The sequence below is a fragment of the Vicugna pacos genome, chromosome 12 (assembly GCF_048564905.1).
Source record: "Vicugna pacos chromosome 12, VicPac4, whole genome shotgun sequence".
Taxonomy (NCBI): domain Eukaryota; kingdom Metazoa; phylum Chordata; class Mammalia; order Artiodactyla; family Camelidae; genus Vicugna; species Vicugna pacos.
Window position 1 is genome coordinate 7,829,262 of NC_132998.1, and position 22,146 is coordinate 7,851,407.

General features: G+C 52.6%; 2 protein-coding genes across 2 annotated transcripts in view; one reads left to right on the forward strand and one right to left on the reverse strand.

Moving 5' to 3' along the window:
• The window catches only part of LOC140700367 (integrin alpha-7-like), a 33,900-nt gene extending 16,439 nt beyond the window's left edge, over positions 1-17,461 (forward strand). The window contains exons 3-15 of the mRNA XM_072973877.1: positions 8,979-9,128; positions 9,745-9,860; positions 10,397-10,589; positions 10,672-10,752; positions 10,859-10,938; positions 11,078-11,152; positions 11,286-11,388; positions 11,898-12,074; positions 12,235-12,375; positions 14,185-14,298; positions 14,507-14,605; positions 14,694-14,819; positions 16,872-17,461. Of these exons, the coding sequence (XP_072829978.1) occupies positions 8,979-9,128; positions 9,745-9,860; positions 10,397-10,589; positions 10,672-10,752; positions 10,859-10,938; positions 11,078-11,152; positions 11,286-11,388; positions 11,898-12,074; positions 12,235-12,375; positions 14,185-14,298; positions 14,507-14,605; positions 14,694-14,819; positions 16,872-17,102 (1,686 nt within the window). The 3' untranslated portion in view covers positions 17,103-17,461. The remainder of the gene's footprint in view (positions 1-8,978; positions 9,129-9,744; positions 9,861-10,396; positions 10,590-10,671; positions 10,753-10,858; positions 10,939-11,077; positions 11,153-11,285; positions 11,389-11,897; positions 12,075-12,234; positions 12,376-14,184; positions 14,299-14,506; positions 14,606-14,693; positions 14,820-16,871) is intronic.
• A 104-nt stretch (positions 17,462-17,565) lies between these two features.
• Positions 17,566-20,147, reverse strand: LOC140700073 (thiol S-methyltransferase TMT1B-like). Its single transcript, XM_072972658.1, has 2 exons — positions 19,348-20,147; positions 17,566-18,276 (listed from the first exon to the last, which is right to left on the reverse strand). The coding sequence occupies exons 1-2, from the start codon at positions 19,843-19,845 to the stop codon at positions 18,040-18,042; spliced, it is 735 nt and encodes a 244-aa protein (XP_072828759.1). The 5' UTR covers positions 19,846-20,147; the 3' UTR covers positions 17,566-18,039.
• Positions 20,148-22,146: the final 1,999 nt, after the last annotated feature.

Below are 22,146 nucleotides of genomic sequence, written 5' to 3' on the forward strand. Positions count from 1 at the left end.
GTCAACCTGGTGACCCAGCTACTGTCTAAGTCGCAGGTGGAGGACCCCTTGCCCCTGTGTTCTCGGGCACACCAAAGGGCAGTGGGGCTGGCTAGGGTGTTGGCCTTGACCTGGAGGAATTCCTAAGCCACTTTTTCGGTGTGGGTGTGGCTGATGGGCCCCAGGATGGCCAGGCCGACTCGCCGGCTCTTGGCCTCCCTCCTTGCTGACTGGCTTGAGGGCCATGGCATGATCCCTGCAGACGTCGAGTCCCTGCAGCGTGAGATCCAGATGGATGCCCCTATGCTGCTGCCTGACCTGCCTGTCCTCCAGGAGCCTTGAGGCCCACAGTCTGTGCCTTGCTGCCAGGGGTGGACCCAGCTCCAAGACCGCAGGAACGTTCCCCAGGGCACCAGCCCGGCAGGGGAAGCTCATCTCAGAGCCACCCTGCAGCCTTAAGCAGTCCCCTGAGCCATCAGCGAGCCATGGGCAGGATTGGAAGAGCCCTACCTCCGAGAGGGTATAAATTGGTGTAGCGACTATGGAAAGCTGTATGGAAGTTTTTCAAAAAACTAAAACAACCATATGATACAGCAACTCCACTCCTGGGTACATATCTGAAAAAAACAAAAATACTAAACTGAAAAGCTTCATGCATTCCAATGTTCACGCTAGCATTATTTACAATAGCCAAGATATGGAAGTAACCTAAGGGTCCATCAACAGATGAATGAATAAAGATGTGGCATATACACACAAAATAACTCTTAGAAAATTTAATAAGATTGAAATCATACCAAGTGTATGCTCTAAGCACAAATTGTGTAAGACTAGAAATCAGTGATAGAAACTAAACTGGAAAAGTCCAAACATGTAAAAATTAAATAACACACTCCTGAACAAAAGAAACACACTTCTGGGTAGAAGAAAAAACAAAAAGAGAAATTAAAACATGTCTTGAAAGAAATGACAATGGAAATTCAATATAATAAAACCTGTAGGATGCAGTAAAAGCAATTGTAAGAAGTTTATCACAAACTAAGCAACAAACAACAAAGTAAGTAAGTAACTAACTAAATAACAAAGAAACTAAGCACAAATTTAGCAGAAGAAAAGAAATAAAAAAAAGATCACAGTAGAAATAAGTAAGAGACCAGAAAACAATAGAAAAGATCAATGAAACTAAAATCTGGTTTTATTGAAAATATTTCTTATATTGACAAAACTTTTAAGTATAAGAACTAAAAACAGAGAGAGAAGTCTCAAATAAATAAAATCAACAATGAAAGAAGAGACATTACAAGAATACCACAGAACTACAGTGATCATAGGAAACTACTGTGAGCAGTTATACACCAACAAAGTGGTTAAGCTAGAAGAAATAGATAAATTCCTGGAATCATACAATTAACCAAGACTAAACCATGAAGAAACAAACAAAAAAACAAAAAACAAAAAATGAACAGATAAATAATGTCTAAGGAGACTTAATCATCATTAAAGATCTCCCAACAAAGAGAAGTCCAGGACCAGATGTCTTCACTGGTGAATTCTATCCAAAATTTAAAGACGAATTAATACCAATTCTCCTCAAACTTTAAAAAAATAAAGAGGAGTGAACATTCCCAAACTCATTTAATAAGGCCAGCATAATCTCGATAGTAAAGTCAGATAGGGTAACTACAAGGAAGCAAATTCCTAGCCGGAGCAATTAGTCAAGGAAAAGAAAGAAAAGGCACCTGAATTGGAAAGAAAGAAGTAAAACTATCTTTGTTTGCAGATGATATTATCTCATATATAAAAATCCTAAAGATTCCACCAAAAAACGGTACTAATAAACAAAGGTTAAAATTGCAGGGTTGAACATCAGTGTACAGAATCAGCTGCATCTATATACACTAACAGTGAGTTATCTGAGAAAGACACAAATAAATGAAAAGATATCTTGTGTCCATGGATTGGAAGAAATAATATTGTTAAAATGTTCATACTACCCAAAGTCATATATAGATTCAATGAACCCTTTATCAAAAATTCCAGTGGCATGCTTCACAGAAGCATAAAAAAAAAAAAAAGAATCCTAAAATTGATGTGGATCCACAAAAGACCCTGAATAGCCAAAGCAATCATGAAAGAAGCTGAAGGCATCACACTTTCTTTCAAACTGATTTGAAGCTATACTATTTGAAACCCTGTGGTACTGGCCACATGAGACCAATGGAACAGAATGGAGAGCTTGGAAATAAACCCTCTCACATGTGATCAAGTAATATTTGACAGTGGAGCCAAGTTTACTCAGTGGGGAAAGAATAGTCTATTCAATAAATGGTGTAGAGAAAACTGGGTAATCACATATAAAAGAATAAAATTAAAGCCCTACCTTATACCACTCAAAAATAAACTTGCAATGGATTAAATACTTAAATATGACATGAAACTCTAAAACTTCTAAAGTAAAAGAGGAAGAAAGCTTTTTGACTTCAGTATTGCCAATGATTCTTTTGGATATGGCACCGAAAGGAAAGGCAACAATAACAAGAATAAATAGGGAGGCTATATATTAAAAAAAAAAAAACCTGCACAAAGATACAACCAAAAAAGTAAAAGACGAATTATGAACGGGAGAAAATGTTTGAAAAGCATGTATCTGGTAAGGGCTTAATATCCAAAATATATATGGAACTCATATAATTCAAATGGAAATAAAATAATCTGTTTTTAAGGTGCCAGAGGAACTGAATAGCCATTTTTCTCCAACAACTACGTACAAATTGCCCAGATTTGAAGAACTGCTCAACATCACTAATCATCAGGGAAATGCAAATAAAAACCATCATGAGATAGCTTATCTATCATGTCTTACCTGTTAGAATAGCTACTTTAAATAGGAAAAAGATGAGTGTTGGCTAGGATGTGGTGAAAAAGAACACTTGTGCATCGTTAATGGAAATGTAAACTTTTGCAATCATTGTCTGAAAAAGAGTATGGCTATTCCTCAAAAAAGTTAAATATAGAGCTATCATATAATGCAGCTAAAAGTGTTCTGTACCCCAATTTCCAATGTGTGTGTGTGTGTGTGTGTGTGTGTGTGTTTGTTTACAACAAGCAATTTGCCTATCCCAGCTGGATGTCCTACAATTCAACTCAGTTCTGACTACCAATCAACAGACAGCATCGGATTCCACTGATTAAGAGTGCAGACCCACAAGACTGTCCAATTTAGATGCCAATAACTAGCTGATGTTTTCACTTGTGCTCCTGACCAACTGGCTACTGATTGGAGGGTCCCATGACCCCTCCTTGTATTTAATTAATTTGCTAGAGTGGCTCACAGAACTCAAGAAAGTCATAGATATATTTATTACAAAATATATATATATATTAAAGAATACAAATCAATAGCCAGATGAAGAGAACAAAGGAGTTTCTGTCCTCATGGAGTTTGGGGCCCACATAGCAAAAGAAAGAAAAGAAAAAGACAAATGAACATAAATACAAAACAGAAACAGACTCATAGACATAGAATACAAACTTGTGGTTGCCAGGTGGAGGGAGGTGGGAAGGGACAGACTGGGAGTTTGAAATTTGTAGATACTGACAGGTATATATAGAATAGATAAACAAGATTATACTGTATAGCACAGGAAAATATATATAAGATCTTGTGGTAGCTCATGGTGAAAAAGAATGAGACAATGAATATATGTATGTTCATGTATAACTGAAAAAACTGTGCTCCACACTGGAAATTGACACAACATTGTAAACTGACTGTAACTTAATTTTAAAAAATGTTGTGATATATTTATACAATGGAATACTACTCTGCCATGAAAAAGAATAAAATAATGTCATTTGCAGCAACACAGATGGACCTAGAGATCATCATTCTAAGTGAAGTAAGCCAGAAAAAGAAAGAAAAATACCATATATCACTTTCAATTTTTATTTCATATGTGGTTCAAAAAAGTGTAATGAATGGATGTTGTTTGATCCAGGTTTATGTGTACTCATGCATAACAGCACTGCCTGTGCGAGCAGTACAGGCCACCGAAAAGGCCATAGGAAGGAGGTTATAAGTGGAACAAGTTTCCTTCCGGTTCAGCTGTGGTCTTCAGGCTGTTTTGCATTAAAATTCTCTAATGAATTTTGAAAAACTATGAACCTCTTTATTCTTTATAAAGTGTGGCATATAAATATTTTAATTCAAGATTAGATACTTGCTGTCTATTTTTTGCTCTTCTAAAAGCATCCATCCATAGAAATTCAGTGTCCAGGATCATTCATATAAATAAGCATATGATTAGCTCTTGCTCAACAGTTGAATGTTTAGCATCTTTCCTCTCTCTGAACTCCTGTTTCCATTCTCTTTCCCTTATTGGTATTTATCAGGACGTAATTTATGTTTGAATATCTTTATGGGCAGAGACGTCACCTTATCATTTATTTATAAATCATGTGTGTACATTTCATTGCGGTCTAATCTAGAGATCGCTAACCTCTAATCTTTTTAAAAAATCTTATTTTTTCTAATCTCTAAACTTCTCTTGCTCTAATAGTAAAGATTTCTATTTTTATTTAAATCTGGAAGCCACTGACTCTTTCCCACTAATCTGTGTTATTTTCATGAATAACTGTAATATAAATTAACTACAAGTAACTGCTTTTTGAAACTGCATTAGGTGCTGGGCTATTATTTATACTGGCATAGAAACTGTGTACTGATGTATGCACAAAGGACAGTGATATATTTTGGTGACTAGTTAGACTCATGTGTGTGAGTAAGACGTTTTGTCAACTCTGTGAAACTCAGTGCTGTTTCGTCCCATTGTGACCAACCTCAGGTTTATGTCAGGCCCTGCTGCGTGGAGTGCCCGGCCAGGTGGGCCGTGTTGCCCCCTCGGGATCAGAGGACACTGACTCGGCCACTCTCTGGTCTCGCAGCTGGTCGAGGACGTGAGAGGGGACTCTGCTGGGGTGGCTCCTGGGAGCTGGATCCCACCCCACCTGAGCTGCCGCCCCGCAGTCCCTCAGTGCCCTACTAATCACCGATTCTCAGCTCCGCCTCTTGGAAGCAGCCACTTCCCTCCACGTCCGCCAGCACCCTCTGGTCTCCCAGTTCCCACCTGAAAGCTGCTCTGCCTTGCTCTGTCCAGCCAGCCCTGCTCCTCCAACCTAGAGCAGCCAGAGCAAGTCCGCCCCCAGTCCTGTAGGTCTTCTGTGGCTCTAAGCGCATGGCCAGCTGTCTGCGCCCCCTCTCCCCGTGCCCCCACCCAGCAGCAGAGAGTAGAGCTCCTGCCTCTGGTCCCTCCCCCGTGATCGATCATCCAAGGCCTGCCCCATGCAGGACCCTGGGGTGGAGGGGCACTGCCGCCGTGGCTGGAGGGCAGAGCCAGAACGTCAGGTGGAAACCTAAGTTTTGCGACCAACTGGCTGCCTCAGGCCGGAAGCAGTCTTTGGAGAAACACCGGGAGCAGACCTGCCAGCTGGTTTCTCTCCGTCCAAAGGCACCCCGCTCGGCGCTGGCACCAGGAGGTCGGGCAGGGTGTCGTGGTGCTGGCTCTGTAGTTCACAACCACGGAGGCACCTGCCTAGTGGACACCAGCCCGCTGAAGGGTGTGAGGACTCTGTGCGATGCGGTTCCCGGGGCCCCCATCACTCGTGGACACGTTTTGCATTCCAACACGTTATTTATTGACAATCCACATACATGGGAAGCTCTCCTCCCATGCCCCCCCACCCCCTTCCCCCCCAACTCACCCCCCCACCCGAGGGGAGAGTTAAAACACCTCGTGGAGCAAACCCTCCAAGGCCCTTTTGATCTCATTGACCTCAGCCTCCTGCTTGCACCACCACTCCTGCTGCTGCAAGGCCTCCGCCTCCCAGTCCAGCTCGTAATTCCTCTCCAGCAGCCTCTGGAGCTCAGCCAAGGACTCCTCCATGCTCAGGGCCAGGGGCTCCGATGGAATGTGCCCACGCCCCTCCCTCCCTGCCACGACCCGGGGCTCCTGTTCTGCTGGACCCTTTCTCCTCCCCAAGATGACTCTGAGGACAAAGATGACCCCGCAGGTGTTATGGAACCAGGACGGTAGGTGGAATGTGGCCCCAGCCCAGGGGCCTGCCGGCGCCTCGGCCCAGTGACCCATGAGGAGGAGGACCACGCTCTCAAGGGTCCCGGGCACCGAAATGGTGACGTTGGAGTGCCTGCCCTTGCCAAAGCCCGTCGCCGCCTCCTTGGACCGCCACTGACGTGACTGCTCTGGCCACAGCAGTGGTATATCGAGCCTGGCCTGGGCTGGTGGCCTGGGATGTTTCCAGTCCACGTCAGGGACAGGACGGCCTTTGGGTCCAGGTTTCCGTTTCCGGTCTGTGTCTTGGGCTCCGGTCTGGCTGGCTGGCTGTAGGGCAGGCTGGACTGGTGCTACCCGTTCTTCCCTTCGTGGAAGAGGTTGGGGCTGAGAGTCAGGGAGGGAACCAGGGCCAAGGGAGCCAGGGCCAAGGAAGGGGACGGCACGCGTGAGGACCGGCAGGATGTCTTCCTCATCCACTGTATAGCAGCCTCTTCCTGCCAGCTGACCCGGGACCGGCAGAGGTGCCGACGGCCAGAGGCAAAGGATGACGCGCACTGCGTCCACATGAGGCTTGGGGCCGGATACCCGCAGCTCAGTTGGAGGAGGTCCTGGGAAGTGCGGCACAGGAGTCAGCAGCTGCCCTCTGTCCAGTGTGTCTCCGTGGTCACTCGGCTGGCTGGTGTAAAGCCGTGTTGGGACAGCAGAGGCCTGGGAGGGACAGTCCCAGGATGGGCAGGGGTTTGCTGTGGTCTTGTTGGTGCCCGATCCCCCACCATGGGGCTGGAACCAGGAGAGGAGCCAGGCCAGCCCATGCAGGTACAGGAGGCGCCGGCTGCGGGTACGCGGGCTTGCTGGCCCGCAGAGGGGCCCGAAGGCGGACCCTAGCGTTGGAGTAGGGTGCTCGGTGTGGGTGAGGGGCCCGGGGCAAGAGGAATGGGCATGGAGTGTGTCAGAGGTGGGTGTGGAGAAGGCGGTCGAGGACGTGGCCACAAGTAGCAGGAGAACCAGAAAGGCCATCTCTGCTATGGCTCACCTTGGCAGCAGCGCCGGCTTTTATAACCGCCCGTGGTGCATCACAATGCCTCCCTGTGACCCCTGCGTCCTGTCCGGCCAATCACCAGGCTGCTCTCAGCAGGCCACGCCTCCGGCCAACTGCCAGGAGGCTGTCGCCGTGTCCCTCTGTAACGGAAAAGAACAAATGGGACTCCATGTTGGATCTGTTCCTGTGGCTTTCACCACTGTGCCTTGTTTTCCAGGCTTCGTCTTGCTAGCTCTGCACCTTTTGTAAAGCAGTGTTGCCTTTAGCCTGAAATGTATAGGAGAGCCTATTCTCGGGACTCTGACCTTTAAGGATGTTAGCATTTCTGCATTTATGTAGAGATGGTAAATTGCAAAACAGAAAATAACCTTTGTTTTGTTGGAGGTTTACAGGGACACCATGGCCTGACCCACATGGACGGCTGCAGGAACAAAGACTTCCTGCAGCGAGAACTTTGCAACATCCACACCGCCTCCCCTATTTTTCTGTATAAAAGGAGACTGTACTCTGACTGGAGTAGGATGGTTCTCCAAGACATTAGTCTGCCAACCTCTTGGTTGGCCAGCTTACTGAATAAAGTCGCTATTCTTTGCCCCAACACTTTATCTCCCATTTTATTGGCCTGTCGTGTGGCGAGCAGAACGAATTTGGACTCAGTAACAATTGGGATTTCTGGTCACTGAAGATGGGCACCACGGGAGGTGCAGGCTTTAGGGGCGGGAAAGCAAGGGCGAGCTTTACCTCAGACGAGCGAGGTTTGAGGTGCTATTACACGTCCGAATAGAGCTGTCAAAAGCACAGTTGGAGATATGGGTCTGGAGTTCAAGAAAAAAGTTAGAAGGACAAAGATGGTAACTTGGAGGCTCCCGAATTTCCCTTCTACCACAGAGGCACAGAGTACATGGCTTTTCATGTAGCAATTGCCTCTGAGAGAAACCCAGATCCTGGCTCAGTGGTTCCTACACATCGCGTAACAGAAAACACCCACATCAGAAGGGGTAGGAAAGGCACATCCCCACCATCAACCCCACCCCCAGCGCAGTGCCCTGCAATTGAGGGGCCCCCCAACTCCCAGCTTCTCCCTGTGGAGCGAGGGGTCTAAACTGAACAACTCACACCCTCCTCAACTTTAAGGCTTCCATCCAAGGGGTGAGCTCCAGGTCACTGAGCTGTGAAAGTCAGCAGGGCCTGTGTCCACCATTCCCACAGGAATGTGGCAAACAGGAAACCAGTGGGAGCACCAGCACCCGCGGGGCTACTCCCCGAGGCCCCAGCTCAGAGGTTGCAGGTAGAAATGTGATCTTCCTGCTTCCACTTGCCTGGAAGGGGTTTGGTTGCAGACTTTGCAAAGGGCCGCCTGGGGCCCAGCATCTAGTTAGCACACACCCTGGTGCCAGCTGTGACCCTCCCCAGACCCCTGCCTTCTCCCTCTGGCTCACCCCAACAGTAAAACCAAGCATCTCCCTGGGAGGAGTCTGTCCACACAACTAGTGCCCCAGCTTTTACAGCTGCCATTCGAGGATTGGGCCCCCAATCACCCAGGTTTGGTAGCCTGCAGGACTTACACTCCCAAGTCCCACAGAGCTGAAACAAAGACACTGACCACCCCCACCCCCCAAGAGGCCTTCTTGCCTCTCCTGTTAAGCTCGGTCCTCCCTGGAGATGGTGACAGCAGGTTAAGTCTTCACATCTGGTTCTCAAAGCCCTGCTCTCCTCCCTTATCCACCCCAGTCGTTCTCCCTCTGCCTTGCCCAGTTCTCCACCTCTCTCCTGCACCTCCCTGAGCCTCTTTCCGAATTTCGGGATCTGTCTCAGGTCTGGCTGAAGCTTTGGGCAGGGCTGGGGCTGGGGGTTGTTCTTGTATCCACGCCTGTCTTTTCGCTTCCCAGGAGAATGTCAAAGACAAGCTTCGGGCCATTGTGGTGACCCTGTCCTATAGTCTCCCAACCCCTCGGCTCTGGCGACAGGCTCCTGGCCAGGGGCTGCCCCCAGTGGCCCCCATCCTCAATGCCCACCAGCCCAGCACCCAGCGGACCGAGGTGAGCATGGGTTCCAGCTTAGCCCAGGAAAAGGAGCCGTGGCCCCTCTCCAGTGACACTCACTCACAGCTTGCAAGACTCTTTCACCTGTTACCCCAGTATTTCCTCCTGTTTCTAGATGCTGTAACAGGGTGGACCCCAGATGAAACATGGCCCAAGTGATCATGAGTTCCTAGTTGGAGGGGACAGGCAGGCATTCAGGGGCCCAGGGTTGTGGGGCTCTGCCGTCTTCAAATGTGGTCTCCAAGGCCATCTCTATCCCAGCCTGCTGGAGGGGAGCGTGGCGCTCCTTGCATGGGATTCACGGCCGGTCTGGCAGTGGCGCTCTTCACTTCGCGTTCTAAGTCTGGGGCTCAGTTACATGGGAGAAAGGCCGAGGAAATATGGCCTTGCTCTGGACTAGCCTGCTAGCCTCTACTGCGACATCGTAATACTCCCATCATTTTGCTGATGGGGCCCCAGCTCAGAGTGGTTGAGTGACCAGCTCGATATCACACAGCTGGGAAGCCGCAGATCTTTGAGTTGAACACAGGCTATTTACCCCTGTGATCCTCCACCCCACCTAGGCAAGGCACATTCACCCCCTAGTAATGACCCTCCTCGAATCTCTCCTCAGATCCACTTCCTGAAGCAAGGCTGTGGGGAAGATAAGATCTGTCAGAGCAACCTGCAGCTGGTCCACGCCCGTTTCTGCACCCGCATCAGTGACACCGAGTTTCAGCCTCTGCCCATGTGAGGCGGAGCAAGGGAGCAGGCGGGGTGGGAAGGCAAGAGCTCCAGGATCGAAGGAAGTCCCCTCAGGAGCGCCAGTCTGCAGGGAGAAAGCGGAAGGCTGGGGGGGACCAGCTGATAATTCAGAAGTTTGCAGATGAGGGCAGTGGTGGACCCACCGGTGCTCCCCTGGCAAGGAATGACAGGCCTTCACTATATATATACATATATATATATATACACAAACATACAGTTCACATATCATATCTCTCTCTTTTTAGTCTTCACGACCCTGTGAGATAGGAATTCTTGTAAATCCCACTTTATAAATGGAAAATGGAGGCCTAGAGAGGTTAGGTTACTTGCCCAAGGTCAGTTAGTGGTGGAGCTGGGACCAGAATGGAGGTCCCCTAACTCCAAGTCTTGATTCTCTTAAGCCTGAGATTTGGGAGACCCAGGCGGGAGGAGAGGGGGCATGACCTGGGGGAAGGAGGCAGGAGAGGGGGAGGCGGGGGGAGGTGTTCAGATCTTAGAGTGAGTGGGATCTGACCCTCCAGGGACGCGGATGGGACGACAGCCCTGTTTGCACTGAGTGGGCAGCCAGTCATTGGCCTGGAGCTGAAGGTCACCAATCTGCCCTCGGACCCAGCCCAGCCCCAGGCCGACGGGGATGACGCTCACGAGGCCCAGCTCCTGGTCACCCTCCCTGCCTCTCTGCACTACTCAGGAGTCCGGGCCCTGGACCCTGCGGTGAGGACCTGGGCAGGGTAGGCGTGGGGTGTTCAGGGGCTCCAGCAACCCAAGCTGACCTCTCCTTCTCTCCCCACTCCAGGAGAAGCCACTGTGCCTGTCCAATGACAACGCCTCCCACGTCGAGTGTGAGCTGGGGAACCCCATGAAGAGAGGCGCCCAGGTTGGCACATCTGCCCCTGTCCGTATCCAAGTGGCTCTCTATCCCCCGATCCTTCCTCAAGCCCCTTGCCCTTCTGAACTCTCATCCTGCTCCGTCCTTGGTCCAGGTCACCTTCTACCTCATCCTTAGCACCTCGGGGATCACCATTGAGACCACAGAACTAGAGGTGGAGCTGCTGTTAGCCACGTAAGTCTGGTGGGGCCAGGGTGGGTGATGGTGGGGCAAGTTGGCTGGAAGTCCACCTAGAAGGGGCTTCACTGTCCTCACCTGACCCCTTGGGGTGGCGTCTGTGCCCGCTGCCCACGCCCGCTCTGCCACACGCCAGGATCAGCGAGCAGGAGCTGCGTCCGGTCTCTGCCCGAGCTCGTGTCTTCATCGAGCTGCCACTGTCCATCACGGGGTAAGCCCTGCCCAGGGGGGCACTGCCGCCAGAGGGGTGGGCACTGCTACTCCCAAACCCAGGCCTAGGCTCTGCCTCACCCTCCATCAGGCCTCAGGCCTCCTGAGCCCCCGTTTTGACCCCTCCTTGCCAGGGTGGCTATTCCCCAGCAGCTGTTCTTCTCCGGTGTGGTGCGGGGTGAGAGTGCCATGCGGTCTGAGCGGGATGTGGGCAGCAAGGTCAAGTACGAGGTCACGGTGAGTGTCCTGGTGAGGCCCCTCCTTCTTGGCACAGAGGAGGGGCTGAGGTCTGCCCCAGGAGCTGTGGCTCTTCTCCCATATGGCCGCATGGTGGTCTAGCAAGTTTGAGGCCTTGCTCAGCTCCTGGGCCTTGGCTGTGGGCAGGTGTTTGTGCTGGGGCCTCAGTTGGCCATTTCCTGCTCAGCCCTGGCCGGCCGTCTCACCTGCTGGTCTGGGGAGCCCATGAGGGCTCAGGGCAGCTGCTCTGCCTAGGGCCTCAGCTGGGGGCTGGGGACTCAGAGGCAGGGCTGCTGTCTCTCTCCTGGACTCTGCCCTGGCGCGGCTGGGCCTTCCCACACCTCTAGTGGCATCTCTAGGTTTTCCTGGGCTTGGCGCGGGCAGAGACTGGCTCCTGGATCTAGGATCCTGGGTCTTTGTCGAGACTCTGCTCTCCGAGGCCTCCCCGCAGCCCGCGTGCTCTCCATCCCCAGGGATTTAGTGGCCTTCACGCTCGCTTGTGCCCACAGGTCTCCAGCCACGGCCAGTCACTCAGCACCCTGGGCTCTGCCTTCCTCAACATCATGTGGCCCCACGAGATTGCCAACGGAAAGTGGCTGCAGTACCCCATGCGGGTGGAGCTGGAGGGCGGGCAGGGGCCCAGGCAGAAGGGGCTCTGTTCCCCCAGGCCCAACGCCCTCTACCTGGTGAGGCTTAGGCCGGGTGGGCGGGGCTGCTGAAGCAGGGTCGGGGATGGGGGGTAGACTTGGGGAAGGACGCTGTGGGCTGGGAGTGTGTGGGTAGGAGATGCCATCTCAGGACTGCTGCGTTTGGAGGGACCCTCACTGGGCCCCCTCCCCACCTCAGGATGTGGACAGCAGGGACAGGAGGCGGCGGGAGCTGGGGCAGCCGGAGCAGCCGGAGCAGCCCGGCCCTCGTGAGCAGCCGGAGCCCAGCACGTCCTGGTGGCCAGTGTCCTCTGCCGAGAAGAAGAAAAACATCACCCTGGTGCGGGCAGGGCAAACTTGGTGCAGCCAGGATGGGGGAGGGGGCGCGTGGTATGATAGAGGATGCGGGTGGTGGGGAGGGAATGGTGTGTCAGGATGGTGGGTGGTGCGTGTGGAGGTGCGATGGTCTGACACCCGGGCAAGTTGACAGGACAGTGCACAACACACCTGTGAGGCAGCTGCGGACGCCAAAGTACCACCCCTCCACGCTCAACAGGTGCTTACTCCAGGGCAGGCACTTACCTATAGCCTTTTCATCTTGTGGATGAAAGTTCATGGTTTATAGAGGTGGGATGGTCTTAGCCACCTCTGAGATCTCTTTGTTCTTCTTTTGAATTCTTTTTCGACAAAAAGTCAATTTGCATAAGGAAACCTGCTTGATTTTCACAATGTCAAGGACACTTTAGGTTTTTGACAGTTCTAGCAATTAAATTGGTAGTATATTTACGTGATTTATTGTCTCTCCTTTTTGAGCAGTGTTGCCCCCCCTTTTCCTACTTGTGTCACCTAGCTTTGTTCCACAAGCAGACTTATTGAGCAGATTAGCGCATGCTCTGTGCTGTCCCTTGTAGGGCGGTGCTGGCAGGGAGAGTGAGCAGGGGACATAGGTTAGCGGGGTACTTGGTCTGGTGGCAAGGGGGTGAATCCCAGGTGTGGAAGGAAGGACAATAGAGGCAAGAAGAGTCAAAGAGGCCTTTTCAGGGGAAGCTAAGCGGCAGGGCCAGCTCTGGTGTCAGCTGTCTGGGAGGGAGTTCCACTGCCACACCCCATCCCTCTCGGGGCTTCCTCAGCTTCTCTGCTGGCCCGAGAGCATGACCTGAAGCAAACGAAGGCGCCTCAAGGATAGTAAGAGCTTGTGTCATCGCTGTTTCCCTGACATATGGCTAGTCCTGGCCTTCCCCATGTGACTGGTTTCCTCGGAAAGCCCTCCCTTTCTGATAATAACTTTGAAATGGATTCTTTTACTAGAAATGGCATTTAGACAGATTGACCAAGGATTCTTGAATTGCACCAAAGCGGCAAAATAAAGGATGACGCAAGGAATTCAAACACTGTCAAAGCCAGTCTTCTGTATACGAAGTGTGATAAATAGAACATTAATCTTAGGCGAACAGGCCATTAGCTGGGATTAGGTCAAATGGATTTAAGTCAGGCCTGGAAGGAGCAGGGCCTAAGTCCCCTGCCCCCCAGCGGCTCTGGGGCAGCCTCATCCTCCTTCAGTGAGTTTGGGCTTAGCAGAGGAATGCGGCTTTGCCCGCTGTGGACCTGGGTTCAAATATCTGCTCCACCTCTTAGCAGCTTTGTTAGCTGTGTGACCTGATGGAGGTCACCTGGCTTGTTTGAACTTGAATTTCCTAGTTTGAAAGATGGAGATGATGGTAATATGCACGTTGCAGAACAATAGCACATTTAAATGGGGTAAGTACCTCGCAGATAGTAGATGCTCAGTAAATGGGACCGTCATTAGGTAGCAGAAGCGGCACCTGGGGAAGCTGCTCTGCCTGTTGCTGTCCTCCCTGCTCCCCATGCATCTCAAAGCCAAATAGCCCAGAATTGGGGTAGGCTGCTGTTTTGGACCAAGGGTTAGTTTGGGAAGACTTCCTGGAGGAAGGGGGCTTGAAGCCAAGTAAGGAAAATGGGATAGATATTGAATGAGGAGGCAAGGGAAAGGGGGGCTCAGGGAGGGATGGAAGGAAGGCTCTGGGCAGACTCAGTGTCTGTGTGAGCACGACTGTGAGGGTGCTGGGCCCTGAGCAGCTCAGTGGGGTGGGGCCACGCGGCTCAGAGCCTCGCCTGTCCTGGTCCCCAGGACTGCGCCCGGGGCACGGCCAACTGCGTGGTGTTCAGCTGCCCTCTCTACAGGTTTGACCGCGCGGCTGTGCTGCACGTCTGGGGCCGCCTCTGGAACAGCACCTTCCTGGAGGTGAGCGCACGGCCGGGGCACCGGACTGGGCGTCCTCTTCCCCAACAGCCCCTCGGGGACTCACTTCTCCTCCCACCTCCTCTGTGTCCAAATGCAGCAGACTGGGCCCAAGACAGGCGGAAACACCCTCTTCCATTTACAGCTTCAGAAGCTGGGGGAGGGGGGCCTTAGGCATTTAGGAGGAGGGTCTCCTTCCCTGCTCCCCTAGGAGTACTCAGCTGTGAAGTCCCTGGAGGTGATCGTTCGAGCCAACATCACCGTGAAGTCGTCCATCAAGAACCTGCTGCTCAGAGATGCCTCCATTGTGGTGAGCTGCAGGGCTGGGGAGGAGGGGCTGGGGCGTCTCTTTTCTCCTGCCGCGCCCGCCCTCATTCTGTGAACCCCTCCCTCCCCAGATCCCAGTGATGGTATACTTGGACCCCGTGGCGGTGGTGGCAGAAGGAGTCCCCTGGTGGGTCATCCTCCTGGCTGTCCTGGCCGGGCTGCTGGTGTTGGCGCTACTGGTGTTGCTCATGTGGAAGGTGAGGCTTGGGGAGGGGGAGGCCGGCAGGGGCTGGGCTCCTTATCAGTCAGGTGGCCTCTCCAGGTGTGGTTCTCTCACCCACACTTCCATTTCTTCAGCAGATCTTCACTGAGCCCTTACCCTAAACGTACCAGGGACCCTGTCGGGCCCTGGACCATTCGGAGATAAGGCAGGCGCAGATCTTGTCAGAGGTTTTATAGTCTCGTGGGGGAGGGGAGCCTGTGGTGAAGGACAAGGCAGTGGTACTAAGTCAGGAGAGTGCAGGGGGAATTCAAGACGGGAGCGCTTGAGAGCCGGGGGCCTGGAGCTGGGCCTTAGCAGGTGGGGTAGCAGGGTCTGGATGTGGGGAGGTGAATGGGTGGGTCTGCGCCTTTCAAAAGGACCATGGGAGGCAAAGCCATGGAGGCAGGGAAATGTGGGCTGATTTAACTAGAGCATGGCAAGTAAGGCTAGGAAGGAAGCTGTGGCCAAGATAGCCAACCAGTGTGGAGAACCGCCTCCAGGGAACTGTCTCCAGGACCGAACTCGGATCCTGCACATTCCAGGCTCCACGTGGAACCATGCTCGTGCACAGAGTGTAGCCAGAACCACGTGTGCATCTGGGGCTGCACTGGGAGCACATAAGAGCACATGTCAGTACAGTCACACCCGTCACCTGCGGTCATCCCCTGAACCACATGCTACGTTTGCGGAACCACGCACGCCCTTGGGGCTTTACGGGGAACTGCCCCTCCCCTCCTCCCGGGGACCACAGACCAAGCACACGCTCTGGCACATGGGAGTCATCAGGGGACCAGGCCTCTGGGCGTCCAGGGTGTTGGGAACCTTGCCAGCTCTTTTTAGGGGAGATTGATGCCTGGGAGAAACTGGCTCCCGGATCTCTGCTTCCTGCTCGCACGGAAGAGGGGCCGAGCAGAAGTGGGGGCCCCCATCTTTCTCCAGTCTTCCCATCCTCCACCTCTTCTGCTCCCCTCCTCCCTTACATCCCAGTGTGGCTTCTTCCATCGGAGCAGCCAGAGCTCATCTTTTCCCACCAACTATCACCGGGCCCATCTGTGCAGCCCTCGGCCATGGAAGCTGGGGGTCCAGGGACTGTGGGGTAATTGTGTGTGAGCATGTGTGTGTGAGCATGTGTGTGTGCGTGTGTGGGGATGTATGTGTGTGAGTGTGAGATACTCCCAGTAGTCACGGGAGCGGGAACGTGCAGGGTGAAGGAATGAGATTGCACGGGGGCCGCGTGAGTTCTAGGAGCTGGGGTGGGAGGGCCTTACCAGGGTGAGGTTATGAGGGTGAGTATACACAGCCAGGGGCACGCACCAGGGTTGGGTGGGCTCCTGGGGTGTGAGCATGTGGGAGTACAGGGAGGTGCCATGCATGTCTTCTGGGGGCATGAGTGTGCAGACAGTCGTGCAAGGAGGTGCCGTGCAGTCTGAGCATGTAGGAGTCTTGGGCAGTCCTGAGTGTGAGCAGTCCTGAGAGTGAGTGTGCAAGGGGCGCATTTCCATCTTGGTGTGGAAGGGCCAGCATGTTCATGATTTAGGGAGGGGCCAGGCCATTTTATTCACAGATGGGAGGGCCCAGCCCGAGGTGGGTGCTCCCAGCGCATGAGCACACAGGCTTGAGAGGAATTATTCTGGAGCTTCCACGGGTCTCGGAAGCCATGTTTTCCCTCCAATCTCGTTTGTGTTCCTGGGGATGCTACTGGGCCTCTTAAAAGCTTCGGGGGGTGTGGGAACCTTTGGGGTCAGCGGTCCTGATGTTCTACCTTCAAGCCCCTCTTTCAGGTGCCAAGGGAGATGTCCTTGGTCCTGCACCTCAGGCTCCCTCCTGGTCTTTCTCTTGCTGTGAATGAGGACCTGGGGACCCAGCATGGATGGTGGCCCTCGTTGGGGCTGCTTGCTGCGCTGGCTGCCGCCCAGCCTGTCTCCTTCCTGCTGCCGTTGGTCCTTTCTGTCCCAGGGACGGTGGGGGCAGGCAGCTGGCTGTGCTGAGCATCTGCCCCAGGGACCAGCCCCGCAGGCTTCTCACGTCTGGCCTGGTGTCCTTCCAGATGGGATTCTTCAAGCGAGCGCGGTACCCCGAAGCCGCCGTGCCCCAGTACCACGCGGTGAAGATCCCGCGGGAAGACCGGCAGCAGTTCAAGGAGGAGAAGATGGGCACGATCCTGAGGAACAACTGGGGCAGCCCCCGGCGGGAGGGCCCCGACGCGCACCCCATCCTGGCTGGGGATGGGCAGCCCGAGCTGGGCCCCGATGGCCACCCTATGCCAAGCACTGCCTAGCCTCCTTTGTCCCAGCTGGCCGGGGGCCCCCGCCACCCCTTCCCCAGAGATGGCTCCTGGGGGTGAAGAGGGGGGACCCGGTCGCTGGTGTCCCATCAGGATTTGGCAAGATCTGCTTCCTCAGGGCACAGACCTCTCCCCCCATGAGGACCACCCCCCAAACTTCCCCTTAGGATGCTGTTAGGTGAGAGGGGAAATCAGGGGTGGGTCATGGGGGAGGGTGAGGAGGGCAGCGATGTTTTTATGCAAAAGTGGGGAGAGGGGACCCTAATCCTTCCCTCTCCTATTCACCCTGTATAACGGAACCCCAAGGACCTGTCTCCCCAAAAGTGCCTTAAGCCCAGAGGGTGGGGAGGAGGTTATGTCGCTGACTCAGGGGCTCTTCCTTCCCTAGCTTCCCCTCTCCTCTGACCTTAGTTGGCTGATCCAATCTAGCAGATTTTGTCTATTTATTAAAAAATACTTGAGGACAAAACCTGGCTTCTTTACTGAGTCCGGCCGCCTCCTGCCCAGGGTCTGCAGGAGAAGGCAGATTTTCTCTGCACACACACAGCTCAGGACAAAGGTGGTGACGGGAGGGAGTGCTGGGGGCCTGGCACAGACACACGTATCATGACTTGTGTGACCAGGTCCTGGGGCACTTGAGTGTGGTCTCAGAAAGAGGAAAGGGCAGCTGTCCTGGGGTGGGTGGGCAAAAACTGGGAGACCCAGTCCAGGAATTTGCAGCTAGGGGTACGGCAGGGTGTAAGTGCTCCCTCCCCGCGGTCAGGGGAGCAATAGCGCTTTTCCACTGAAGAAGGAAGGGTTGGAGATTCCCCTGGCAGAGGTGGGGGTAAGGGTGGGGGGATGGCTTCTCTCTGCCCAGATCCTCTCAGGAGAAGGCAGACTCAGCAGATGGGTGGGATCATTCCGACCGCAGGCAGGATTTGGGGAAGGCTTACTTCACGGCCTTCCCCATGATGTGCGGCCCAACAGGCAACCACTTTAAGGGAGGGGGCTGTCGTTCCATTTGGAGTTCAGAGAACTGGGCACTTTCCAGATCTTTCCAGGTCTCTCTGGTGAGGCGGCAGCCATCCCCGATGTGCTTCCAGGTGGGCTCGGCAACTTGCTGCCACAGGAAGGCCCAGCTCCCACGCGGCTCAGCCACGTGCTCCCAGAAAAAGAACAATCCTCCCTGGGAGAGAAGAGCGTGTCACTCACCTGCTCCTCCCGCCGCCTGCCTCTAACCTCACCTCCGTCCCGCCGGCCACGCCTGCCCGAAACCTCTTGGTGAAGAGGGAGGAGCTGGTCTTCAAGTTCGGGGAGCAAACTGTCCTGCTCCGTGACGCCTCCTGCGCTCCGGCTCCGGCTGCCCGCCCAGAGCATGTGACAAGCCTCCCGTGACTGAGTGGGGACGACTGGTGAGACATTCTCAAAGGGCGGCCAGAAGGACAGCATAACCGAGGGCAGACAGACGGGCAGGCGGAGAACCAGGAGCATAGGTTTCGCTGGATACAGAGATGCTCGCCCAGAGCCCCCTCCCGAGAGCCAGACACATGTGTCCTGGACATCTCAGCCAGCATTTTGGGGAAAACTTGCACTGGGCTTCTGATTAAACTCAGCTTCCTCCAGCGCTTTGCTCCTCGCTGTGCCTTCCCTAGGTGATCTCATACACCTGTGTGATTGGAATTTACCAGCTAAACCTGGTGACTTCCAAATCTGTATCTCCAGGCTCCCTCTTTTTCTGACTTCCAGATCTGGACCTCCAGCTGCCTCTGGGTTCTCTCTGCCGCCATGGCACCTCAGACCTAAAGAGTTCAAAGCAGGTTTCTCCTGTCTTACAAAAGGCATTTCCCTCTACCGTCCCTCACTCCATCAGCTGCTCATGCCAAAAACCTGGAAACTGTCCTAAACTCCTTTGTCTCCACACCCAGTTCCCAATCTTACTGGGATTCTACTGCCCCTAATAGCTCTACCTGGAACACTGTCACTTGCCCCACTCCCTCCAGCCCCTGCTTAATCCCTTGGATCTCAATGTAAGCATCCCATCCTTAGGTGTCCTCCCCTCTTCCCCGACTTCACTGGGTAGCTCCCTTGTGGGCTTCCGCATCCAGCCCTGGTCATCTTTCCTGCTCACCAGCAGATGGGGGCGGACGTGTGTGAGATGCACTAGTTCACGGGATTCCCCGTCCTGGGCGCCCCGGGCACTGGGGTGGCCGGTGCTACGTTTGCTGCCCCGCACCCATACCCTTCCCCCTCTGCTCACCGGCCTCAGCACTCTCTGGACCTCCTGCAGGACCTTCCTCGGGCTCTGCACTGAGCAGAGCACCAAGGTGCAGACCACCACGTCCATGGAGCCATCGGCCAGCTGCTTCATGTCCTCTCCGAAAGCCACCACAAACCGTTCATATTCGAGGTGTCTATTCTTGGCCATACTTTTTGTCAGGAACTTCTCAAAGTTGGGGTTCGGGTCCAGGCAGGTGATCCTGCATCCAGATGGGTAGAACTGGAAGTTGGCACCAGTGCCGCAGCCCAGCTCCAGCAGGGCCACCTTGCCCGAGGCCCCCGCAAGCCCCTTTATCTGGCTGAAGAGCTCCCGCTTCTTGCCCTCCATCTTGCGGTTGGTCTTGGCCACCAGCACGGCCATCAGGTAGGGGAAATAGCTCTTGCACAGGGGCTCCCAGAAGCCCAACAGAGCCATGATGTGCAGGGGCAGGGTCAGGAGCAGCACCAGCAGCTGCAGGAGCCGGACCAGGGCGTCCATGGCAGCCCGGCTCGGAGCAGTGCTTCCCTGGGGCCCGGTCTTCCCGCTCTGCCCGGCCGCTGCAGACGCGCGTCTCTTTTTGCCCGGCGGTAGGACTTTGCTCCCTGTCTCCTACTTGGCAGTTTCCTCCTCGCCGGGTGGAGTGGATCTGTGAAATCCCTCCAGAGGGCACAGGTCCCAAGCCCCCACAAGCTCTTCAGCAGATTTTACGGGAGGCGAAGGAACAGGTGGCGCCAGTGTGTCCTGAGATCGGGGCACTCTGCCCACTTGAAGAGGATGGTGTGTGCTGAGCATCTCAGAAGGGAGAGAAGGGGGAGGGGGGTATGTCTCTGATCACAGTTTGCGGGGGCCAAGTGCCCAGGCAGAGCTGACTCATGCTGGCCCGCCCTGGCCTGATTCTGTTCTCAGGTTCTGCTCGGTTTACGCAAGCTGGAAGTTCTGGTTGGGTGCCACTGGCACACCCCCAGGGCTTTGTAAACGGTAACCTGCCTCTGCCCCAGATACGAGCCAAACACAGAGAAGAATGTGTCCTAACCAGGGGGTGGGGGTGGGGGTGGGAAGGGTAGGGGTGTGGGGGTGGGGGGTTGTCACAGGAATTTTCTGCTGGGCAGCGGCACAGGGGCCACTCAGGCTCCAGTGGCACAGTGCAGGAGACGCCTTCCTGAAATAGTTCATCCCCGCCTGACTCAGGGTTTGTCCCCAGACCTCTTCTCTGAGGCCCCCAATGGCCGGGATGGTGACATCAGTGGGTTTGACCGGTAGGACAGAGGCAGTGGACTTTGAGCTTCCGTCCCAATCAGGGACTTTGTTTAAAATCAGTCCTTCCCCAGAGGTCATCAGTGGCCCTGGAGAATGGTCCTTGTGAGATTTCAGATTGTTATAATCCCCCTCTTGTATAATGCTAATGCATAATGGTGAAGGAAATTTTACTTAAAGAAAATCAACAACTTGGCATTCATTTTATTGCTGAATAGTATCTCATTTTGTGGATACACCACAAATTATATGTCCATTCAGCTGTGGATGGGCCTTTGGTTTGTGTCCAGTTTTTGTCTATTACAAACAGAGCTGCTACGGACATTTATATACGTGTCTTTGTGTGGACAAATGTTTGCATCACCTGCTTGTGGAATGGATATTTATTCATTTATTTAAAATGTGTAACTATTCTTTTGTTTTGACTGTGTCATTGAATTTTGTTGTTGTGGTGGTGGTTAGAGACACATAACATAAAACTTACCATCTTCACCATTTTAAGTGTACAATTCAGAGATATTAAGAACATTCACACTGTTGTGCAGCCACCACCACCATCCATCCCCTTAACTCTTTTTATCTTGTAAAATGGAAACTCTGTGAAACAGTAACTCTCCATCCTCTCCTCCCAAGCCCCTGGCAGCCACCATTATACTTTCCATCTTTGTGATTCTGACTGCTCGAAGTACCTCATTTAAGTGGAATGATGCTGTGTTTATCTTCTCGTGACTGGCTTATTTCACTTAGCATAACGTCCTCAAGCATTGCAGCATATTGAAGAATTTCTTCCTTTTTCAGGCTGAATAATGTTTTGTTATGTATATACACCACTTTTGCTTACTCATTCATCTATCAGTGGACACTTGGGTCGCGTCCATGCTTTAGCTACCGTCAGTCATGCTGCTCTGCACGTGGCTGTACAAATGTCTGTCTGAGACACTTCTTTCAATTCTTTTAAAGAGCATGTACCTAGAAGTGGAATTGTTGGATCATATGGCTTTTTTTTTTTTGGTATTCTATTTTTGATTTTTCTGAGGAACCACGGTACTGTTTTCCACAGCGGCTGTACCATTTTATATTCCTACCAACAGTGAACAAGAATTCTGATTTCTCCACATCTTTGCCAACACTTGTTGTTTCCTGTTTGTTTTTTTTTTCTTTTGATAGCAGACATCTTGATGGGTTTGAAGTGATATTTCATTGTAGTTTTTTAAAACTTATTTGTTTATTTATTAGTGGGGGAGGTAATTAGGTTTGCTTGTTTATTTATTTGGTGGAGGTACTGGGGATTGAACCTGGGATGCTAAGCAGGCACTCTTACCACTGAGCTATACCCTCCCCTCTCACTGTGGTTTTGATTAGCATTTCCTTAATGCTTACTGATGTTGAGCATCTAGCATCTTTTCATATGCTTATTGGCCATTCGTATACCTTCTCTGGAGAAACGTCTATTCAGGTCTTTTCCCTAGTTTTGAATTGGGTTGTTTGTTTTTGTTTTTGAGTTTTAGGAGTTTTCCATGTATTCTGGATAATAAGCCAGTAACA

Excerpts from the sequence above, each read along its gene's own strand:
- LOC140700073 (XM_072972658.1), bottom strand. The coding sequence starts at position 19,845 with ATGGACGCCCTGGTCCGGCTCCTGCAGCTGCTGGTGCTGCTCCTGACC. Across the intron at positions 18,277-19,347 it reads TCCAGAGAGTGCTGAGGCCG|GGAGGATTGTTCTTTTTCTG; the intron begins GTGAGCAGAGGG and ends CTTCTCTCCCAG.